The following is a 25639-nucleotide window of genomic DNA, read 5'->3' on the forward strand; positions in this document are numbered from 1 at the left end:
AAGGAGATGATTGTGGACTTCAGGAAACAGCAGAGGGAGCACCCCCCTATCCACATCGACGGGTCAGTAGTGGAGAAGGTGGAAAGTTTTAAGTTCCTCGGTGTACACATATCACGGACAAACTGAATTGGTCCACCCACACAGACAGCGTTGTGAAGAAGGCGCAGCAGCGCCTCTTCAACCTCAGGAGGCTGAAGAAATTCGGCTTGTCACCAAAAGCACTCACAAACTTCTACAGATGAACAATCGAGAGCATCCTGTCGGGCTGTATCACCGCCTGGTACGGCAACTGCTCCGCCCACAACCGTAAGGCTCTCCAGAGGGTAGTGAGGTCTGCAGAACGCATCACCGGGGGCAAACTACCTGCCCTCCAGGACACCTACACCACCCGATGTCACAGGAAGGCCATAAAGATCATCAAGGACAACAACCACCCAAGCCACTGCCTGTTCACCCCGCTATCATCCAGAAGGCGAGGTCAGTACAGGTGCATCAAAGCAGGGACCGAGAGACTGAAAAACAGCTTCTATCTCAAGGCCATCAGACTGTTAAACAGCCACCACTAACATTTAGCGGCCGCTGCCAACATACTGACTCAACTCCAGCCACTTTAATAATGGGAATTGATGGAAATTATGTAAAAATTTACCACTAGCCACTTTAACCAATGCCACTTAATATAATGTTTACATACCCTACATTACTCATCTCATATGTATATGTATATACTGTACTCTATATCATCTACTGCATCTTGCCATCTTTATGTAATACATGTATCACTAGCCACTTTAAACTATGCCACTTTATGTTTACATACCCTACATTACTCATCTCATATGTATATACTGTACTCTATACCATCTACTGCATCTTGCCTATGCCGTTCTGTACCATCACTCATTCATATATCTTTATGTACATATTCTTTATCCCTTTACACTTGTGTGTATAAGGTAGTAGTTGTGGAATTGTTAGGTTAGATTACTTGTTGGTTATTACTGCATTGTCGGAACTAGAAGCACAAGCATTTCGCTACACTCGCATTAAAATCTGCTAACCATGTGTATGTGACAAATAACATTTGATTTGATTTGATTTATGTCGAAAAACACAACTTTTTTTTCACATTTATTAAAGATCGATTTTTTTTGTTTTTATAATAATTGCCTAAAACTCCGAAATTTTGAAAATCTCACGTACGCTCCCACAACTCTCGTCCTGTTCGAACGATCCCAACCAAAACAAAACTCCTCTCCAAAATGGCAAAACGTACAGTCCAAATACATTTGGAGCCAGGGCTACACAATGACTAAGCACTAAACTTATTGACTGCCCACCCTTAAAAGAAACTCAGCAACCAAGCTCTCCGTAACACAGACATGTCTGATTTCAAGGGGAATCTCCTGCAATATCCGTAGTACCTTCCCTCTCATGATCTTCCTTAGTGGAATGGCCTAAGGGAAACAAGTGACGGTGCACATAATGGTTAAGAGAAACTGGTTACCACTCTTTGCTTTGGGCAAAGGACCAACACAATCCACTAGAACCCTGCTGAAAGGTTTGTCAAAAGCAGAATTTGGTTGCAAAGGTGCAACCGGTACAGCTTGGTTTGGTTTACCCGTCCGCTGACAAATGCGACAGGAATTACAGTAAGCCACAACATCCTGTTTCAGACCAGGTCAGAAGAAAATATGCAAGATATGGTCATATGTCTTGTTGACCACAAGATCTGCCATACTACCATCGTAAGCCAACCTCAGTATCTCTTGTCGAAGCATAACTGGAACAACAATTTGAGATACACTTGGCCAATCGTCCTGCCCAGAAGTGGTGCGAGAATGCCATTTCCTCATTAGACCACCATCTCTGTCAAAGTAACCCACACAAGCTTCATCAAATTCCTACTATGGACATATCTCAGCAAAAAGAAGGGAGAGGGAAACATCTTTACTCTGTTCAGAAATCAGCTGCTCCCCAGGCATCGAATTGTCAACTGTATGGAAGCTCTCTTCCTTCAACGGTCCTACAAACTCGCTCACCTTTGGGGTTTTCAAAGGAAAGGTCAACTCATGGGGGTTTACCGAAATCAGGATCACCCAGTCTCAACGTCAACAGTGAAGTTCCTCTGCCCAGTGTCTGTGTTCTTTTGCCCCTCTTAATCTTTAATTTTTATTGGCCAGTCTGAGATGTGGCTTTTTCTTTGCAACTCTGCCTAGAAGGCCAGAATCCTGGAATCGCCTCTTCACTGTTGACGTTGAGACTGGTGTTTTGCGGGTACTATTTAATGAAGCTGTCAGTTGAGGATTTGCGAGGCGTCTGTTTCTCAAACTAGACACTCAAATGTACTTCTCCTCTTGCTCAATTGTGCACCGGGGCCTCCCACTCATCTTTCTATTCTGGTTAGAGACAGTTTGTGCTGTTTTGTGAAGGGAGTAGTACACAGCGTTGTACGAGATCTTCAGTTTTTTGGCAATTTCTCGCATGGAATAGCCTTCATTTCTCAGAACATGAGTTTCAGAAGAAAGTTCTTTGTTTCTGGCTATTTTGTGCATGTAATCGAACCAACAAATGCTGATGCTCCAGGTACTCAACTAGTCTAAAGAAGGCCAGTTTTATTGTTTCTTTAATCAGAACAGTGTTCAGCTGTGCTAACATAATTGCAAAATGGTTTTCTCATGATCAACACAACCTACCATTGGAACACAGGAGTGATGGTTGCTGATAATGGGCCTATGTATTCCATTAAAAATGAGCTGTTTCCAGCTACAATAGTCATTTACAACATTAACAATGTCGACACTGTATTTCTGATCAATTTGATGTTATTTTAAAAACTTTTGACATGTTTCTACGAACTTTACGGATACTATTTGGAATTTTCGTCAACCCTTGATGACCTGCCTAAGGCTGTGGAATATTGAACATAACGCGCCAAACAAATGGAGTTTTTTTTATATAAAAATAATCTTTATCGAACAAAAGGAACATTTATTGTGTAACTGGGAGTCTCGTGAGTGCAAACATCCAAAGATCATCAAAGGTAAGCGATTAATTTTATTGCTTTTCTGACTTTCGTGACCAATCTACATTTCTGCTAGGTGTTTGTAATGTTTTGTCTAGTGATCGATAAACTCACACAAACGCTTGGATTGCTTTCGCTGTAAAGCATATTTTCTAAATCTGACACGACAGGTGGATTAACAACAAGCTAAACTATGTTAAATTGAACTAGGCATTTGTTTGTTTCATCACAAAACCGGAGAACAACATCTGTCCGGTGAAGTCCACAAAGCAAATATTGCATGTCACAAACAGTTATCACCTACAGCATGGTCAGTTAATGTTTTCGACAGTTTACTAAACAACTACTGATTTAGAACCACAGAGAGTTACCCCAAGTCAGCACAAAGACAACAGGAGCACTGCCTCCGCTATTCCAGCACCATTTCAACATATACATTTAAACATCATCAAATCAACAAGGCTATATATGCTTGGTTTAATACACAATACAAAAAAATGTAAGATGCCAAAAACAATTTAGTCCAATCAATGATGCTAAATATAATGTGGTTGTCCATGGTACTGATTTCTGTCTGTCTCTGTGTGTGTTTGTGTGTGTGTGCGTGCATGCGCACACACTTGTAGAATAGTTGAACGCCAATGCCATCCCACTCTCTTTCATGATGGCAAAACGGTCTATAGCTCTGTACGCTTTTAGTTTTAGTTTTCATAGGCTACCTAGCCCAAATGCTTGCTAGCCTCACTTGCTCACATGGGCAACAATGAACCAGCAAAGTTAGTTAGTTAGCGTGAGCCTACTAGGCTACATCTAGGCTACATATTGAACTTCTATCACCTCAGGCCAGGGGCACAACATATGAATTTATGGTTAGATCAGAATCGCCGTCAGAATCATTGGTCTGTACAGAGAATTTTGTCAAAACCACAAGTCCTAATCCTCATCTCCAGCCATGGTTTAGGAAAGGTTCGATTTCTAGACACATTTTTTTGACAATGGTGAAATTTTGCTTAGGAGATTATTTGGTTGGTGTGAAGCCAAATCCAAACTGGCCTCCCTTGGGGGGTGTTTTGCTGCGCCAGGACAATCCCACACTTGAGCTCAGCTCAATGCTGATTGGCAAATTATTTTATAATTGTTTTATCAAGGGAGGCCAAATGATTGCTGACATCAATCAATGAAATGTTGCGGTGGAAACATGTCATACTCTTTTGTTCCAGACAGCATCAGATACATGGGCTACACATACTGAGACAGAGGGGCGCTCGGATGATTTCTCCGGTGAGATTCAGCCACTTGCGAATTGACGGAACATCTTTAATTGGTCAAATATTTGGAGAAGCATCCATGAATACACGCCACTGATTATAACCCTATTGTCTTACCGCTATCTAATTACCATAACATTTACTACTTGCAAATATTGTTTTAGTATGTGACGTCTGTCATTGCTTTCATCATCACCTTGTGTGTATTTCTGCTTTGGTATAGTGGGTCTCTAATTTCCATATTTCATTTGAAGCTGTTCTCCTCCCTGTGGTTTAAGTGTGTTGATTAAAGATGTCCTTGGTAAGGGTATCTTCAAAATGAACATGGATCAAGTGAAGTCCTATGTGTCAGATTTCCTCTCTGCCCCCCACTGGGCAGTAACTGGGCGTCAGATGCAAATGTTTTCACAGCAGGTGGATTTAGTGAAGCCGAAGGATTCATACAGTCACAAACCTCAGAGAGAACAATGTTGTTGAGAGTTCTGCACTTACTGGTGACCTACACTCTTAGAAAAAAGGCTTTTCGGCTGTCCCCATAGGATAAACCTATTTGGTTCCAGGTAGAACCCTCTGTGGAAATGGTTCTAAATAGAACCCAAAAGGGTTCTTCAAAGGGTTCTTCTATGGGGACAGCCGAAGAACCCTTTTAGGTTCTAGATAGCACTTTCTTTTCTCAGAGTGTACTGATAGCTCAAGTTGAGCTTCTGTGAAAAGTGAAAACCTTCCAATCCAGTGCTTAACCTGCCACTCAACTGCTTTGTGTTTTCTTTCTCTCTGTTGTAGGAGGTGTGTGCATCTCTCAGTCGGTCAAGATTCCCCGGGAGGCGAAACCGGGAGAGTTTGATAAGGTCATTCGCAGACTAAGAGAAAACCCAAATGCAAGGGTGGTCATTATTTTCGCCAATGAGGATGATATCAGGTAAGGGTATTATCATCGTAGCATTGACAAGTTGAATATGAAGTATACTAAAATCATACAAATGTTCATTATAAGAAATACGCAGCATGAAATATTATCAATCAAAGGGAGAAGAATCAATCGGCAGAAATAAAAGCTTGACATTTAAATTATGCATTATGCCTTGGTCGAGCGCTGTCATAATTCCCCCTTTTAGATTCTCCATCGGTAACTCATGTTAATATGCTTCCACACATTATCTTAGTGACAACAGGATAAACTTGGAAGTTATCTTAATCGTTTAGCCTTTCGTGGTCCTTACGTTAGTCAATGTTACCAGCCACTGTGCAATCAGCTTTGGATGTCTAATGTTGCCATAAGCCTGCTTTAGAAAACTCAGGTGAAAAACATAAAAACCTGGAGAAAGTATTTGCTATAGTTCTATTGTTAACATTTTCTGGTAAAAAAATGATGATGATTTCTCTGGGCACACAACACACCAGACCATACATACACATCACATTCTGTATTAGGCAGACCAGCCAGACCAATACAATGGGATCCAAATTAGTTTTCACCTTTCACTATGGATAGGACAGAGGTAAGAATGAGTGAATTCAAGTTGAATCATGAACGCAGTGTACTATATAAGTCATTGTTGTTTGTGTAGTTCTTAATGCAGTACAGCCCTAACAGTTGGTTCATAGAAAGTGTTACCATAATATCACATGTATTACTGGTAGCTAAATGTGTTTATCCACTTGTACCAGGCGGCTACTCCAAGCAGCCAAGAAGGCCAACCAGACTGGCCATTTCATCTGGGTGGGCTCAGACAGCTGGGGCTCAAAGATCTCTCCAGTGTTACACCAGGAGGAGATGGCAGAGGGAGCAGTCACCATCCTGCCCAAACGCCAGTCCATCAGAGGTGAGGGGGAATAGAGACATCTTTAAGGTTGCTGGGGAAAAATGTTAGATTGGCAGATTGATTGATTTGGTTGATTGACTGAATGATTGCTTGCTTGATTAGTTCATTAATTGTTGGGGGGGATGTCAGGGGAACAAAGAAAGCTTTTAGGTTGCTGCTATGAACTTTTAGATTGGCTTTGATTGATTTGATTGATTGATTGGTAGATCTTGTGTAGCTTTCCCTAAATGTACAAGGATAAAGGGACTGAGATAAATTAAATTGTTGTAGATTACAGAATAATGGATTTATCATTATGTTTATTTTACAGACGAGACGTTGACATGGATCAGTAGTGCGTTATTGTGCCAGCAGCTGGCAACGTACATAGGCATCCCAATTCTGATCTTTTTTTCACTAATTTCGTTTTTTGACCAATCAGATCTTTTGCCAATAATTGGTCAAAATGTCAAAATTGGGTTTCTTGTGTAAATACAGCCATAGAGATATCTCTGTTAACAAGTCTCACCAGATCTTGGTCATCTTAACACAGGACACTTCCAAGCCCGAAAATATAAAGCATTTACTGTCCTGTGCTAGCATCAGTCCCCTTGTCCAGACCTCTGTCATTATCTACTCAGTCTGCCAGCCAAGCCACAACTCTGGTCATTACACAATCAGCCATTTTCAATACACTCACTGTTAAAGAAATACCCACCCTGTCAAAAACATAGTTAAAAGTGTTACCCCAATGCTCCATTACATTCCACCACATGTCAATAACTGTGTTGGCAAGGACACTGTTGCCAGAGTGAGTGCACTGATGATGACAATGATCTGATCGATCTCTTCCAGGGTTTGATCGTTACTTCATCAGCCGCACACTGGAGAACAACAGGAGGAATATCTGGTTTGCTGAGTACTGGGAGAACAACTTCGCCTGCAAGTTAAGCCGACACGCTTTGAAGAAAGGGTCCGGGCTGAAGAAATGTACAAGTAAGACAATTCTCCTTTCCTTTTCTAACATTTTATCTTTTTAAATTCTACCTTTATTTAACTAGGCAAGTCAGTTAAGAAGAAATTCTTATTTACAATTACGGTCTACCGGGGAACAGTGAGTTAACTGCCTTGTTCAGGGGCAGAACGACAGATTTTTACCTTGTCAGCTCAGGGATTCAAACCATTCAGGGATTCAACCTTTCGGGTTACAGGCCCACATTGCAGCTCTACTGATCTCAACTACCTTTAGAAAATGGTAAAGTTTCACAGGTAGAAACAGCTGTTTTCCTGACCATGTGACTGAACCAGGAAAACCCTCTGTCCTTATCATAGAATGATGTGGCCCTTGGCTTATGATACATGACAAAATGTTGTACACCATCTAAAGCTATAGGTACAACATGAGCTAGATTAAAAATGATTGTGATGAGGTATTACTAGGGCCTTGTGTTTCGGCTGAGTAGACCGTTTGCCTGTCCTCCCACCTGGAGACGGCAACAGAACAGGGTAGTAGAGGTCTGCGTGGTTAAACATCTCTACTTCCAGGATTAATACCATATGCTATCCAGATGTGTCCTGGCATGTTCTGTCTTCGTGTCCTGGAGATTGTTTGATCGTCACAAATTCACCCCAGGCTTTCAATCTTGACTTGGAGCTCACCACCTTCTCTCTAGGTGTTCTAAGAATCCAGCTGTATGTGACATAAGGCTAGTGGTATGATAATGGTTTGAAATGCAATTAACAGCAAAATGCTAATATAGTCTTGTTATTCCCTACGGGTTTAAAATCAAATTATGCCTGTTGTGATTTCCGTTGTCATATGTTCATATATAATTAGTCTTAAAGGAGGCCTGGGTAAGGCCAAAATGTTATAAATATGCCAACTTTGATGAATTATTTCTCAAGTATGCTTTTAGATACACATGTCAAATATATGTAAACAATCCTTCCTCCAAAGGACTATTCTATATATTACATTTTGTGAAAATCCTCCCAAATCATGGTCTTTTTTTGTCCTGGGTTTGGAGAGTCACTCAATTATAAAATGCAGTTACTGACATAAATACAGTGTATGAAGGAACACAAAATACTGTATCATATAATAGGCATTCACATACATTCAATTCACATGTAGCAAATGTACATCCTTAAAATTCATGAAGTGAGCATAATTCATAGTCATGTTCTAATTGGCTTTCAGTAGAAGCCAACAAAGGGAATACATTGTAATTGTGTGTTTGTTTAATCACACTGCTACATGGAACAGCAATCAAATTCTCGCAATATACAACAAAACTGGCAAAAGCTGCACTAACAGAAGAAATTCCTCCCCTTTTATTTTCTATTAGGTACTGTTTGGGTTTTAAGTCCTTAGGCTAGCACTGCTGTTTCTGGGAGTGTAGCAAGGCATCCAACTGGAATCTAACTACAAGTGGATTAGAGGCCATCTCTCCTCACCCAGGCCAGTAATTCACAAATCAAGAATTAAAAACGGTGTGAGGTCAGTAAGCAGACATGTCTTAGGTATCTATTGGGAAAAATATGGCAAAATAAGATTTCAACAGATCAATGTCATCCGTCTAAACAGAAGACTAATGCCAGTCACATCCTCTCAGTGCCACTATCTACTGCATTGCTCTTTCATGGATGAACTGGCTCTGTGTGAAGAACAGATCTGGGAGAAGAAAAACCCCTGTCAGAAAGCCAAGGATATAGCTACAGATCTTTATCTTAATTTGATCACTATTGTCACAGATCATTTCCCTCTGCAGCAATACATGCAAATAGTAGTGCATTCAAGGTTTAAAAAGGCTTCTAAAGTTTGTAATTTCCACTATGACAAGTCAGCAATAAGCTGAACGATCTGAGTAGGGATTGGAGAGATATACATTGCAAACTGAAGGACAGGCTTTGTGTCAGTCTCAGTCACATTGTCTTTTAATGTTGAACTAAGTTTGCTTGATGACTTCATTCACTAGAAGGACCAGGAGGAGGAAGGGTTGGGGAACTGGGACATCAACCTTGACTCATCAGCTCATTGACTCATCAACTCATCCATGCATGGGCGTTACACACTGAGATAGATTGGTCTTGAGGCGTAGATGTGGTAAAGAGGTCAATCGAACTCACCAAAACAATGGAATTGCCATGGAAACGTGTGGGGGAAAGGGCCAATGGGGAAAGATCCCTAATCTCCTCATTGCCCCCAACAAAATTAGCCTACATTTAGGCTATTGTTTATATGTGTATTTCACACCATGATAAGGTAAAAATCGGCATATAAAATTTGTATGGTTGTCAACCCCAACATATGTTCATGTCATCATCACCAATCAACTGCCCTACAGTTAAAAAATACTTTGACTACCACCAACAATTTATGTATACAAACGGGAGTTAGCATTTAGCAGTAACTTCTTCTAAACCTGAAAAGGGACAACTTCTAAATGGTATGCAGCGGAAAAAAATAACATTGTGGGCCTGTTACAATACATAAATCATGATGGATTTGACGAATATCCACTTTGTTTGATCAGATTTGTTGAATGTGCGCCAGACTGGTCAATGGAACAGTCTGCATTCCATTTACACCTTTACCCCATAAATTTTGGCATAGATGCTCTGGAATAGGGATACAAACTCAACAGACATGTTATTGTGAAGGGGTAAATCATGTGTGCCAGAATGTTATTCTTTTACACTTCTTGACATCCGCATTGCTCCCTGTGGCTGAAGCCTTGGTCTCATATGGATGACATGACAACACAGTTGGAAGCCTGCCCTGTCTTTTTCATCTAAAAAGTTACAATGTGCTTGGAAAGTGGAGACATCAAGAATGTCAAAAGTAAACATTGCTATAGACACCCAGCAGTTTTGGAGACATTGTCCCGTTTGCTAGCAAAGAGATTTGCACTAGCTAAGTAACAGTAAATAGGTCAATTGTTTCACCTCACATTTAGCAAGATGATTAGCTAGCTAGCTAAAATTGCTTACAGTTAGTTAGGAATCAATTCTACACTATTTTGCTAGCTACAGTAGCACTAACCTGTCTCTAAAAATGAGAACGTGTCTTTAGTTGTTTATATTTTCCCATTGTGGGCGAGTCCATGCCTAATTGGGGAGGCAGGTAGCCTAGTGTTTTGAGCATTGGGCCAGTAAACAAAGGGTTGCTGGATCGAATACCTGAGCTGACAAGGTAAAAATCTGTCATTCTGCCCCTGAACAAAGCTGTCATTGTAAATAAGAATTTGTTCTTAACTGACTTGCCTAGTTAAATAAAGAAAATATCCACTTTCTATGAGTATTGTACGGGACTAATCAATACATATGGAAAAATAGACACATCCAACTAGTTCAGGTGCTGGAGAGAACCAAATTAATGATCATTCTGCTTATTGCTTGGGGTGAAAAAATGCTAAAGAAGCTAAATGTGCAGAGAAAAATCCAGATAAGATGAAGATCTGATGAAGAGCTTTGCCATGTGAAAAGGCTGTGAAGGATTTATGTGAGTGGCAGTCTGAGTTAAATACCTTGCCTGCACAGCTCTGTTTGCCAGAAATATGATGGGGTGTTGTTTTTCTAAGGCTGTGTGGAAGTTTGTTGACGTAGCAGACAGAAAGTCATAAACTTCTTTGGCTTTGCAATCCCCTCTCAACGTGCAACGTTTCAGGAATTCTCCAGGTGCCTCTGGTGGTGCTGGTGAAGGCTTTGCACCTGTCTTCAAGGTGCTAAGCAGACCACATGGGGTATGAGTGAAGAATAATCAATGTCCTGGGAGGGCTCTGTGTGCTCACAGTGATCAAAGAGAGAGCGAGTGTGTGAGTGAGTGACTGGTAGACTAGTCTTTTATCTGTGAATGAGTGAAATACACAGCTGATATTGATTAATGTGGAGAGGAGCAGAAAGGTAGAACGGGTCCCAGCTCCCTTTCCTGGGGTTTGATGCCTCTGTCTAATTAATACAGGGGAGAACAGCATGCAGCATAGCAACACAGCAAGCAGCATAGCAACACAGACACAATGGCTGAATCCTTCTCCATAACCATGTGATATTACCATAATAAGTTATGGTTTTAATTCACCAAACTTATGTCATATGAGATCCAGAATGGTCTCACGTGTCTCTAATGAACAGTTTGTAAAATGTTTACAACATCCTGTTTTTCTATCCATGTGTTCCAGCTTGGAGGTTTTGAGTTGACAACGTCAGGACAGATGATTTAGGAGTGTTCATCAACCGAAACATCCTACATTTTCCCAAGGCACACATAGGGGGAGATGTTCTCATGTGAAAAAATGGATGAAGATTGACTATGGATGAAGTTCAAGTTTTTATAGACGATGAAGGGAGATGTGGCCTGGTGCCAAACCCGAGCATGCAGAGGTTAACAGGGTCAGAGCCGACCCAGAATCACTAACTCCTTTCTGTGGCACCCTGGTAGAGGGACACGACCTTGCTGTGCTGCTACTCCTAGTCTGAATGGATTTCTCTAAAGGCAGCGAGCCAGCCTTGGGAGTGTGTGGGTGTGCTCCGACTCTGCAATGAGATGAGAGGCTTTGCTAGGAAAGAGAGGCAATACCAAGTGAGTGTGTGTGTGTGGGCCACCATGCCTCAGCCTGAGAGAGGTATACTGTATCACTCCCTCTCTCGCTCCTGGGCTGCCCCACAGCCCAACCGCATCAGCCAACCTGTGGCAATATTTAGAGAACTTGGGGCTAAAAGGTTCTATCTGGATATTTGTCAAAATGTAGTTATTGACATAGCATTGTTCTGTTCAATGTTCTCTACCTATATTCTACCTATATTCTACCTATATTCTACACCAATTCATGTTACGTTCAAAATAATTGCTAAAACCATTCAAACCAATGAGGGTTCAGAACTTCAAAGCCAATTATCTCAGAATCATCAACTTTTTTACTTTTACCCCTTTTTCACCTTAATTTCGTGGTAGTTACAATCTTGTCTCATCGCTGCAACTCCTGTACGGACTCGGGAGAGGCGAAGGTTGAGAGCCATGCGTCCTGCGAAACACAACCCAACCAAGCCGCACTGCTTCTTGACACAATGCCCACTTAACCCAGAAGCCAGCCACAACAGTTTTTGCAGATAGAACCTTATAGTCCTAAGCTTGCGATTTGTCTGTCCAATTTGGGTGCATGGCGCTCAATTACCACAGTTTACCACAATTATCACAGCCGTAACCTGGATCTTTATTTATTTCATAGATGCATAAGCTTTAGTTTTTTGCTGTGGCAAACTGATATATGGCAGATGAAAGATGACTGAAAGAGAGATATCGATTTGGGGCTAGCAAGCTTTTAAGTTGAAGTGGTTCTGCTAAGATCAGAAATTTGTCTGGCACCAATATCAGTACAGCGTTGCAAGAGGAATGAAGAAGAGTGATGCAACACGGTTTCTGCAGAGAAAATCAAGAATCAATTCTTTCCATGAAACAAATTACCAGAAAGCTGCAACTATAGCAAAAAATACCTAAATATCAAATAAATAGGTTTGAATACAGACATACTTGACATAGCACATTCCTTATCTATACTGTATTGTCACGTTCCTGACCTGTTTTCTGTTAGTTTTTATGTGTTAGCTGGTCAGGACGTGAGTGTGGGTGGTTCTGTAACGGTTCTCCTCTTCCTCTTCATCCGAAGAGGAGGAGCATGGATTGAACCAAGACGCAGCGTGATACTTAGACATGATATTTATTTAGACACGACAAAACAACGAAGACAAAAAACGAACTATACTTGAATTAACTAACAAAATAACAAAACGAATGTAGACAAACCTGGACGTAAGAACTTACATGTAACACGAAGAACGCACGAACAGGGAAATGACTACATAAAAACCGAACAAACAAAATGAACAAACAAACCGAAACAGTCCTGTATGGTGCAACATAGACAGACACTAACACAGGAGACAACCACCCACAAACAAACAATGTGACCCCACCTACCTTAATATGGTTCTCAATCAGAGGAGATGAAAACCACCTGCCTCTAATTGAGAACCATATCAGGTACCCAAAACCAACATAGAAACAGAAAACATAGACTGCCCACCCAAACTCACGTCCTGACCAGCTAACACATAAAAACTAACAGAAAACAGGTCAGGAAGGTGACACTGTATATCCTACAGTGTACATATCATGCTATTACTATGCATACTATCTATTATATTACTATGCATAGTACCTATTCTATTACTAGGCATAGTACCTATTATATTACTATGCATAGTACCTATTATATTACTATGCATACTACCTATTATATTACTATGCATACAACCTATTCTATTACTAGGCATAGTACCTATTATATTACTATGCATAGTACCTATTCTATTACTAGGCATAGTACCTATTATATAACTATGCATAGTACCTATTATATTACTATGCATACTACCTGTTCTATTACTAGGCATAGTACCTATTCTATTACTATGCATACTACCTATTATATTGCTATGCATACTACCTATTCTATTACTAGGCATAGTACCTATTCTATTACTATGCATACTACCTATTATATTACTATGCATAGTACCTATTCTATTACTAGGCATAGCACCTATTCTATTACTAGGCATAGTACCTATTCTATTACTAGGCATAGTACCTCTTCTATTACTAGGCATACTACCTATTCTATTACTAGGCATAGTACCTATTCTATTACTAGGCATAGTACCTATTCTATTACTAGGCATAGTACCTATTCTATTACTAGGCATAGTACCTCTTCTATTACTAGGCATACTACCTCTTCTATTACTAGGCATAGTACCTATTCTATTACTAGGCATAGTACCTATTCTATTACTAGGCATAGTACCTCTTCTATTACTAGGCATAGTACCTCTTCTATTACTAGGCATGCTACCTCTTCTATTACTTGATATTTTTATCTGAGTCTTATTGATTATTGTACTACAATAGTTCAGTTTAGTTAGCTGTCACGCCCTGGCCTTAGTTATCTTTGTTTTCTTTATTATTTTAGTTAGGTCAGGGTGTGACATGGGGGATGTATGTGTTTTGTATTGTCTAGGTTTTTTTGTATGTTTATGGGGCAATGTTTAGTCTAGGTGTATGTATGTCTATGGTTGCCTAGATTGGTTCTCAATTAGAGACAGCTGTCTATCGTTGTCTCTGATTGGGAGCCATATTTAGGCAACCATAGTCATTAGGTAGTTTGTGGGTGATTATCTATGTCTATGTGTAAGTTGCCTGTGTCTGCACTTGTCATTATATAGCTTCACGTTCGTCGGTTTGTTGTTTTGTTTAGTTTGTAAGTGTTCTTCGTCTTCGTTGATTAAATATGTGTTCATTTCACGCTGCGCCTTGGTCCTCCTCTCTTTCACGTAACGACGATCGTGACATTAGCACACAAGCATTTTGCTGCACCTTTTATATCTGTTGTAAACTGTGGGTGTGGCCAATACAATTAGATTTGATTATATGTGAAATTAATAAAGAAAAGGTTTTACAGTATTCTCCTGCTGGAATGCTTTAAATCCATAGCTATTAGGTTTGCAATGGGTGAAAATACAATATATTTCAGTGTACATGAGGTTTGATCATCATGCATCAAAACTCAAAACTACATTATTGTCCAAACACACCCACCTATACTGAGACTAATTTCCCTAGTAGATTTATGCTTACACACAAGACCGTCAATCTTGTTCTGTAGCAAAAATAATTCTCCCCCAAAGCAAACTAACACAACATGGTATTGTAGAAAAACAGCCACAAGCAATGGTTGCTTCCTAGGCAACCTACTTAGAATTACATCTCATAAGTGATTAATTGTTGCTTATGTAACATATTACGTATACATCACTTATGAGATGTAATTCTAAGTAATATACTGTATATGACATATTTATGCATCACATATGTGACATTCCTTATAGGTTGCTTATGGAACATATTATACTATATATGTCGCTGGACATTTTTCAAACAGGAAGTGAAGAACAACAATAATCCATGTATTCCTAGAGAGAAGAAAATTAGTGATTCCTCTGAGGAGAAGACCTTACACTCCACATATTGGAATTGATTGGCTCCTCTGCAGTGGTCTAGCTAAACATTTACCTTCCAGCTAATTGTGAGAAGTATCAGGAAGGAGGGGCCAGTCAGTCAGTGCATCAAGGCCTAGACGCTAGGCTAACGGAAGGGTAATGTATTTTTCTCTATGCCTCCTGGCCCTTTGCCACGCCTTCCATTAAAAGGTCCTACTGTTTTTAAGTGGTTCAAACAGAACTGGCTTACTCAACTTTGCTGACTTACTTTACACTAAGTTCCTAACATTTCAGATTGACAAAGAACTAGCAGTATGACTGTGGACCCTGGCATCGTGAAAGCATACAGTCTCAGTACATAGAATCCAGTTGGTTGTAATTAAATAGGCACAGGTTGTCCCAAATAGCACCCTAATTCCTATCTAGTACACTTTATAGGTAATAGGGTGCCATTTGGGACACAGCCATAGGTATAGAGTATTTTCCAAACATTACCTCCTGTATTTGTCTGCCTGTATGTCTCTTCAGCCTGTTCTCAGAGCAAAACATATTATGTTTGACTCAAATCCGTGCCACTCCATTTAGTATGATATGTTACTTTATATTAGGTTACATTACATTGACTAGAAGTAACATAGTAAATGTAAATCGGGGACTTTCAAATTAGTATCATATGTTACGTTTGGTATGGACAGTAGGTTACTTAAGGCAAAATGTAATGTGAATGTCTAGCGACCCAAAGGTTGCGTGTTCGAATCTCATCACGGACAACTTAAGCATTTTAGCTAATTAGCAAATTTGCCACTACTTACTACTTTTTATCTACTTTGCAACTACTTAGCTAACTCCTGGCTATTACTACTAGGGTTGCTTAGCTAACCCTTCCCCTAACCATAACCCTTTAACCTAACTCCTAACATTAATCCCTAACCTAACGTAGCATATCCTACTAAAGCAGTTGAACGTAATATATCATACTAAATGGTTCAAATGCGATAAAGACCGAGGAAACTATACGTCCTTCCATTTTTCTTATATTGTATGACCGCTATCACATTGGTAGGCCAATGTAATGTAACTTAACATAAAGTAACATGTCATACTAAATGGAGTGGCATGGAATTTTGTAAAATATAATATGTTTTGCTCTGAGACCAGGTTGGTGTCTTTCTGTCTCTTTCTGTCCTTCTCATCAGCCATCTTCACACCGGAGTAACCATAGGTCATACAGCTCACAAAACCAATGACAGTGTTTAAGTAGATAAGTGTAAGGCCTTTTTCTTCCACAACAAAGGACCCACTTTGCCCTTTAAAGTGGACTCATCTTTTTGATAAGCCACCACAGCAGATGGAATACCAATCAGTAATCATGTAGTACCAGATTGACGAGCATTTCAAATACATATTTAGAAGATCCAATTCAATCTTGGTCTAATGATTGCCTCACAGCATTCATGGTAGTGTGTGCTTGACAAAGCTAACAATGGAGAAATTGAGTACCAGCAAAAATAAGTTATTTTGTTCCTTAATTTGCAAGTCCAACAACCATCACTGTATGGAAAATACTCATGTGGTCACTACCTGCGTGTAATAATCACCCACTGTTAGGATCAACACAATAGGAACTCAATTTTAACATAAAATGTTATTCGTCATAATATTCAAGACGTGTAGGCCTACCTGTTATTGTATTTCTGTATTATTTCCTATACTATCACATGTAATACTGCTCATATGCTTGGGATCCCCTTTCTATTAAGCATAAGGTGATACTGGGGTTGGTGACCAGTGATATAACGTATTGCATTTCTCAGATACCTAACTTGGTTGTCGCTCTGCTCTACAGATCAGGAGCGGATAGGAAGGGACTCCAACTACGAGCAAGAGGGGAAGGTGCAGTTTGTTATCGATGCAGTGTATTCCATGGCCCATGCGCTGCACAACATGCACAGGGAACTCTGTCCGGGGAAGGTGGGCCTTTGCTCCAGGATGGACCCCATCAATGGCACTCTACTGCTCAAACACATCCGCATGCTCAACTTCACAGGTCAGCCACTTACTTTGTACACACACACACACACACACACACACACACAGACAGACAGACAGACAGACAGACAGACAGACAGACAGACAGACAGACAGACAGACAGACAGACAGACAGACAGACAGACAGACAGACAGACAGACAGACAGACAGACAGACAGACAGACAGACAGACAGACAGACAGACAGACAGAGACACACACACACACACACACACACACACACACACACACACACACACACACACACACACACACACACACACACACACACACACACACACACACACACACACACACACACACACACACACACACAGGGTACCCATCACCATTTCTATCAGATTTGTGATGTTTTTCTATGATTATTTCATAAAATGGGATTAATTACACGATGTGAAATATTTACACACGATTGAAGACATCTCTAAACTGAGAGGAGAGGAGACTAAAAACCATTCAGAGTAACACATTGTCAAGAGAGGGCCTCTTGACGAAATAAAGGAAATATATTTTGGGGTATTACAGAGATTAATTTCAAATGGATTACATGGAGAGAGAACAATGCTGCTCGCTGGAAAATCTAGAAAACTCCTTGAAGGGGGGCAGTCCATTGAAATACATACTCCTGGGAATTGTTTTGGGATCAATGTTTGGCAAAACATCCAAGAAAACACTATTATTGATTACATTTATTACAAAAGATGCAATGGTGTATGTGAGAAACATGTATCTCCTAAGGAGGAGATATGAAACCAACAACTGCATGTGTTTTTCCTGGCTTATTTGAAGACACCAAGGAAAACTACACCAACTACACTAACAACAAGATCAGTTGTAGCAGGTACCCCGATCTGTATGTAGACACTGTGCTGCACAAGTGGGCTGCTTCTGGGTTACACTCAACTTCCTCCTGTTGCATCATCAGCAGCACACATCAGTATGTTTAACATGGACACCCAGCCCACTGGGGCTATGGGAATAGCAGACTGGAGGGTCATTTATCAAAGATAATATTTATCTCCTTCTCACCAGATACATAAAGTACTCACCAAAAAAACACACAAAGGATACATTTCATTTTTTCCCGCCTGGAAAACAAAAATCATGACAGATTGGTCAGAGCAGTTTAAAATGCTTTTTTGTTTCACTTGTAATGAATTATTCCAGAGGCCACAGCCAGTGCTGTTTGTTGTTGTTGTCGTTGAGTTCAAGGTCTCCGCTGAGATTTAATTACAACCCAGTCTCAGTTTTAACCGCAGAGGGTCTAATGTGTCAGTCCTCTTATACACTATTATGTTTAAAGCATCCAGAATCATGTGCAAACGACAAAAAAGGTCAAACGTCAACAGCCTCCCAAAAGCAAAGCATTGGTGGTGTAATTAGTCACAGTGAGGTGGCCATATCTGTGGCAGGCTGACAATCATCACTAATCTCATCTAGGAAGATTGGTGGACTGCCTCTGTGGACTATCGCTACATCTCTACTCTCACAGTAGCAGAGAGAACCCCTCTTTGTTCAAGTGTGAGGACGCTTATCCTTCTGTCATTTCAAAAAGTATGTACCAAGTAGGTTCTTTGATGTCTTGATCTGCTTCTTCTTATAGAAACCACAAGCAGTATGACAGTGGTAAAGACCTGGCATAGATATTTGTAACATTCCCAAACCAGAAACCGCTGATTGATGGCAGCATTCGGGTGAAACTGAAAGCGCGAACCACTGCTTTTAACCAGGGCAAGGTGACCGGAAACATGACCGAATACAAACAGTGTAGCTATTCCCTCCGCAAGGCAATCAAACAAGCTAAGCGTCAGTATAGAGACAAAGTAGAGTCGCAATTCAACGGCTCAGACACAAGAGGTATGTGGCAGGGTCTACAGTGAATCACGGATTACAAAAAGAAAACCAGGCCAGTCGCGGACCAGGATGTCTTGCTCCCAGACAGACTAAACAACTTCTTTGCTCGCTTTGAGGACAATACAGTGCCACTGACACGGCCCGCTACCAAAACCTGTGGACTCTCCTTCACTGCAGCCGACGTGAGTAAAACATTTAAACGTGTTAACCCTCGCAAGGCTGCAGGCCCAGACGGCATCCCCAGCCGCGTCCTGAGAGCATGCGCAGACCAGCTGGCTGGTGTGTTTATGGACATATTCAATCAACCCTTATCCCAGTCTGCTGTTCCCACATGCTTCAAGAGGGCCACCATTGTTCCTGTTCCCAAGAAAGCTAAGGTAACTGAGCTAAACGACTACCGCCCCGTAGCACTCACTTCCGTCATCATGAAGTGCTTTGAGAGACTAGTCAAGGACCATATCACCTCCACCCTACCTGACACCCTAGACCCACTCCAATTTGCTTACCGCCCCAATAGGTCCACAGACGACGCAATCGCAACCACACTGTACACAGCCCTAACCCATCTGGACAAGAGGAATACCTATGTGAGAATGCTGTTCATCGACTACAGCTCAGCATTTAACACCATAGTACCGTCCAAACTCATCATCAATCTCGAGATCCTGGGTCTCGACCCTGCCCTGTGCAACTGGGTCCTGGACTTCCTGACGGGCCGCCCCCAGGTGGTGAGGGTAGGTAACAACATCTCCACCCCGCTGATCCTCAACACTGGGGCCCCACAAGGGTGCGTTCTGAGCCCTCTCCTGTACTCCCTGTTCACCCACGACTGCGTGGCCATGCACGCCTCCAACTCAATCATCAAGTTTGCAGACGACACTACAGTGGTAGGCTTGATTACCAACAACGACGATACGGCCTACAGGGAGGAGGTGAGGGCCCTCGGAGTGTGCTGTTGGGAAAAATAACCTTACATTCAACGTCAACAAAACAAAGGAGATGGTCGTGGACTTCAGGAAACAGCAGAGGAAGCACCCCCCTATCCACATCGACGGGACAGTAATGGAGAGGGTAGTAAGTTTTAAGTTCCTCGGCGTACACATCACGGACAAACTGAATTGGTCCACCCACACAGACAGAGTGGTGAAGAAGGCGCAGCAGTGCCTATTCAACCTCAGGAGGCTGAAGAAATTCGGCTTGTCACCAAAAGCACTCACAAACTTTTACAGATGCACAATCGAGAGCATCGTGTCGGGCTGTATCACCGCCTGGTACGGCAACTGCTCCGCCCACAACCGTAAGGCTCTCCAGAGGGTAGTGAGGTCTGCACAACACATCACAGGGGGCAAACTACCTGCCCTCCAGGACACCTACACCACCCGATGTCACAGGAAGTCCATAAAGATCATCAAGGACAACAACCACCCGAGCCACTGCCTGTTCACCCCGCTATCATCCAGAAGGCGAGGTCAGTACAGGTGCATCAAAGCAGGGACCGAGAGACTGAAAAACAGCTTCTATCTCAAGGCCATCAGACTGTTAAACAGCCACCACTAACATTGAGTGGCTGCTGCCAACATACTGACTCAACTCCAGCCACGTTAATAATGGAAAAATTGATGTAGAAAATGTATCACTAGCCACTTTAAACAATGCCACTTAATATAATGCTTACATACCCTACATCACTCATTTCATATGTATATACTGTACTCTATACCATCTACTGCATCTTGCCTATGCCGTTCTGTACCATCACTCATTCATATATTTTTATGTACATATTCTTCATCCCTTTACACTTGTGTGTATAAGGTAGTTGTTGTGAAATTGTTAGGTTAGATTACATTTACATTTACATTTAAGTCATTTAGCAGACGCTCTTATCCAGAGCGACTTACAAATTGGTGCATTCACCTTATGATATCCAGTGGAACAACCACTTTACAATAGTGCATCTAACTCTTTTAAGGGGGGGGGGTTAGAAGGATTACTTTATCCTATCCTAGGTATTCCTTAAAGAGGTGGGGTTTCAGGTGTCTCCGGAAGGTGGTGATTGACTCCGCTGACCTGGCGTCGTGAGGGAGTTTGTTCCACCATTGGGGTGCCAGAGCAGCGAACAGTTTTGACTGGGCTGAGCGGGAACTGTACTTCCTCAGAGGTAGGGAGGCGAGCAGGCCAGAGGTGGATGAACGCAGTGCCCTTGTTTGGGTGTAGGGCCTGATCAGAGCCTGAAGGTACGGAGGTGCCGTTCCCCTCACAGCTCCGTAGGCAAGCACCATGGTCTTGTAGCGGATGCGAGCTTCAACTGGAAGCCAGTGGAGAGAGCGGAGGAGCGGGGTGACGTGAGAGAACTTAGGAAAGTTGAACACCAGACGGGCTGCGGCGTTCTGGATGAGTTGTAGGGGTTTAATGGCACAGGCAGGGAGCCCAGCCAACAGCGAGTTGCAGTAATCCAGACGGGAGATGACAAGTGCCTGGATTAGGACCTGCGCCGCTTCCTGCGTGAGGCAGGGTCGTACTCTGCGAATGTTGTAGAGCATGAACCTACAGGAACGGGTCACCACCTTGATGTTAGTTGAGAACGACAGGGTGTTGTCCAGGATCACGCCAAGGTTCTTAGCACTCTGGGAGGAGGACACAATGGAGTTGTCAACCGTGATGGCGAGATCATGGAACGGGCAGTCCTTCCCCGGGAGGAAGAGCAGCTCCGTCTTGCCGAGATTACTCGTTGGTTATTACTGCTTTTCCGGAACTAGAAGCACAAGCATTTCACTACACTCGCATTAACATCTGCTAACCATGTGTATGTGACAAATAAAATTTGATTTGATTTGAGTAGTTAGTAGAAAGTATTTTTCAATTATACAAAATCCAATAGTGTTGATGTCAGCCACTCAGTTCTAAGACAGAGGGCATATTTCTATAAATCATTAACCTTTGTGCTTTACCCTTCCCAATGTATCCCCTGATACTTTTTTTTAGCTATTCTAAAACATCCACTTCTCAAATGTTTAATTTTGGCTCGCTGAGTTGCCGTCAATGCCTCAACATACAAAGCAAAGGTATCAAACATTTTCCAACCTCACTCTAGCCCCTGGTCCCAACCTCCCCCAGCACTTTCTTCCATCTCGTGCCCACTTCTTTCTTTGATGCTCCAAAGACTGACATGAAACTTCAATGAGCTGCGATTGAGTGAAGCTTACCATCAGTGTTCTGAGTCTGCTGCTATCACGTCTGAGAGACAGTGTTTTCTTTTTGTCTTTTACCTCTACTGCAGACAGAATGCAGTGGGCCTTTCGACTGTCAGTCTCCACAGACACTGCAGTTGTGACTATGGAACAAAGGCAAAGCACTGTGGGTTTTTCCCTCTCAGCGTGCTTCTTTTCCCCTCTTCTCAGGGAAGTGCCAATTCTTCATTGTTGTGTGACTCAGACACTGCCAATTGAAATTGTAAAAAAAAAAATGCATGCCATAGAACCGTCAGATTTTCTCTTTTTTTTTTACATGAACTTGAAGAACAAGACTTCATGTCAGTTAAGGCCCATAAAAAATAAGGCCTTACATACAGTATCGAAGTCAGCCAATGACTGTACACTAAACATACAGTACATATATTGCTGGCTTATAATTACAAATGGGGAAACAGGAATGTGAATGTTAGTTTTAAAAAATGTAATCTGAACTAGTTCCTACCTCATATTGTTTCTAAATTACAGGACAAGGTACATTAAATACTGTATCATGAGTACAACAACATTGTGATTCTAATAGGTGAACTGAGGAAATTAACTGGGGTCCACTTCTTTCATGAGTATGGTCCCTGGGTATGATAGCCCAGCTTGAGAGTACTAGAGAAGATGGCAAAGGTTCATTTATTGAAAAGTAGTAGTAGAGAGAGAGAGGACCTCAACATGACAGCAGGACATATTGCCCAAGCCGTGAGCAGAGCAACAGGCCCAACCCCCACTATTACATCTGCTCAAGCCCCATCCTGTGACCTTAGAGGTATGTACTGTATCAGATGCTCAATATGCTCTGCTCACACCTACTGTGATGGTCCCGGCCTAAACCACACAAAAACAACACTAGACACCATGGAACACAAAGCTTTTACTGTCTGATCCTGGAATATACAAGGTCTGAGGTCATCTGCCTTTGGCCTAAAGAGTAGAAACCCAGACTTCATCAAAGAAATTGGAAATACGGACATTGTCATCCTACAAGAAACATGGTATAAAGGAGACGGACCCACTGGTTGCCCTCTAGGTTACAGATAGCTGGTAGTCCCATCCACCAAACTACCAGGTGTGAAACAGGTAAGAGACTCAGGGGGTATGCTAATTTGGTATAGAGCAGGCCTAACCAACTCTATTAAATTAATCAAAACAGGAACATTTTACATCTGGCTAGAAATTAATATGGGAATTATCTCAACAGAGGAAAATATCCTTGTGTGCTACCTATATCTCCCCAATAGAATCCCCATACTTTAACTTTGACAGCTTCTCCATCCTAGAGGGAGAGATCAACACTTTCCGGGCTCAAGGACATGTACTAGTCTGTGGAGACCTAAATGCCAGAACTGGACAAGAACTGGACAAGAACTGGACAAGAACTGGACAAGAACTGGACAAGAACTGGAACCCTCAGCACACAGGGGGACAAACACATACCTCGAGGTGACAGCATTCCCTCCCCCTAGACACAACTACGACAACAAAAACGGGTCACAGCTCCTGCAGCCCTGTCTGGCGCTGGGTATGTACATAGTCAATGGTAGGCTTCGAGTGGACTCCTATGGTAGGTACACATATAGGTAATCTCTTGGCAGTTGTACTGTCGACTACTTTATCACTGACCTCAACCCAGAGTCTCTTAGAGTGTTCACAGTCAGTCCACTGACACCCCAATCAGATCACAGCAAATCACACTCTTTTTGAACAGAGCTGTGCTCAATCATGAGTGATCAAAGCCAAAGGAACGGAATAATATTAAGAAATGCTATAGATGGAAGAAAAAGGGTGTGGAAATCTACCAAAAAAGAATTAGGCAAAAACAAATTCAATCCCTTCTAGACAATTTCCTGGACAAAAAGGTTTTACTGTAATATTGAAAGTGTAAACTCGGCAGTAGAAAACCTAAACAGTATATTTGACCTCTCAGCTTCCCTAGCAAATCTAAAACTTTCAAGCAGACAAGCTAAGAAAATTAACAACAATGACAAATGGTTTGATGAAGAATGCAAAATTATTATTATTATTATTTTTTTTTAAACCTATCCAACCAAAAACCTCAGAAAACCTGAGCCTACGCCTTCACTATGGTGAATCATTTAAACAATACAGAAATACACGGAAAAAGAAGTCCGAAATCTGTCAAGAATCCATAGAATCTAACCACTTCGGGGAAACTCTAAACAAACAACAACACGAATAGTTATCTATCCAAAATGAAGATGTATGGATAAACCACTTCTAAAATCTTTTTGGCTCTGTAACAAAGAACAAACAGCAAAAACATATACATGATCAAATACAAATCTTAGAATCAACTATTAAACCTCTACCGACCCCCCCCTCCCGGATCCGGGATCATCTTCATCAAAAAGCTGACTAGCATAGCCTAGCCTAGCGCCACAGGGATATCATATAATATAATTTCATGAAATCACAAGTCCAATACAGCAAATGAAAGATAAACATCTTGTGAATCCAGCCAACATTTCCGAAAACACAATATATATTTATGTTAGCTCACCACAATAGCCAAACACACAACGCCATTTTTTCACCGCAAACATAGCTTTCACAAAACCCACAAATAGAGATAAAATTAATCACTAACCTTTGAACAACTTCATCAGATGACAGTCTTATAACATCATGTTATACAATACATTTATGTTTTGTTCGAAAATGTGCATATTTATAGCTACAAATCCTGGTTTTACATTGTGAATATGGCGCCAAAATGCACCAAATTGTCCGGAGAAATTTTGGACAGTCACGTAATCTAACCAAAAAACTCATCATAAACTTTGCTAAAAAATACATGTTGTACAGCAAATGAAAGATACACTGGTTCTTAATGCAACCGCTGTGTTAGATTTAAAAAAATAACTTTAGTACAAAGTACAGCATGCAATAATCTGAGACAGCGCCCAGCCATTCTCCGCCATGTTGGAGCCAACATATTCCACAAAAACGAAATAACATCATAAATATTCTCTTACCTTTGATGATCTTCCATCAGAATGCAGTGCAAGGAGTCCTAGTTCCACAATAAATCGTTGTTTTGTTTTAGAATGTCCATTTCTTCTGTCGAATTAGCAACTTTGGCTAGCATGGTGGAGCGCACATGTCCATGAACTCTTGGCGCATGGAACGAAAAATTCCAAAAGTCATAATAAATGTCGAATAAACTGGTCAAACTCAGTTGAAAATCCATCTTTATGATGTTTTTCTCATATGTATCCAATAACGTCCAAGACGGAGCATTTCGTTGTGTCTACCTAACGCATTTCAGAAAATAATATGGTGCTCTCTGGTGCGCAGCAAAATACTGCCAATATGGCAGACCT

At 41.4% G+C, this 25639-nt stretch overlaps 1 protein-coding gene across 2 annotated transcripts in view; it reads left to right on the forward strand.

Moving 5' to 3' along the window:
- The window catches only part of LOC139542599 (metabotropic glutamate receptor 4-like), a 277141-nt gene that overhangs the window by 189852 nt on the left and 61650 nt on the right, over positions 1-25639 (forward strand). For both annotated transcript variants that reach the window (XM_071348230.1, XM_071348238.1), the window contains exons 4-7: positions 5077-5212; positions 5962-6116; positions 6951-7091; positions 16999-17199. In XM_071348230.1, coding sequence (XP_071204331.1) covers positions 5077-5212; positions 5962-6116; positions 6951-7091; positions 16999-17199 — 633 coding nt within the window. The remainder of the gene's footprint in view (positions 1-5076; positions 5213-5961; positions 6117-6950; positions 7092-16998; positions 17200-25639) is intronic.

This window comes from Salvelinus alpinus, chromosome 2 (genome assembly GCF_045679555.1).
Source record: "Salvelinus alpinus chromosome 2, SLU_Salpinus.1, whole genome shotgun sequence".
NCBI classification, from domain to species: domain Eukaryota; kingdom Metazoa; phylum Chordata; class Actinopteri; order Salmoniformes; family Salmonidae; genus Salvelinus; species Salvelinus alpinus.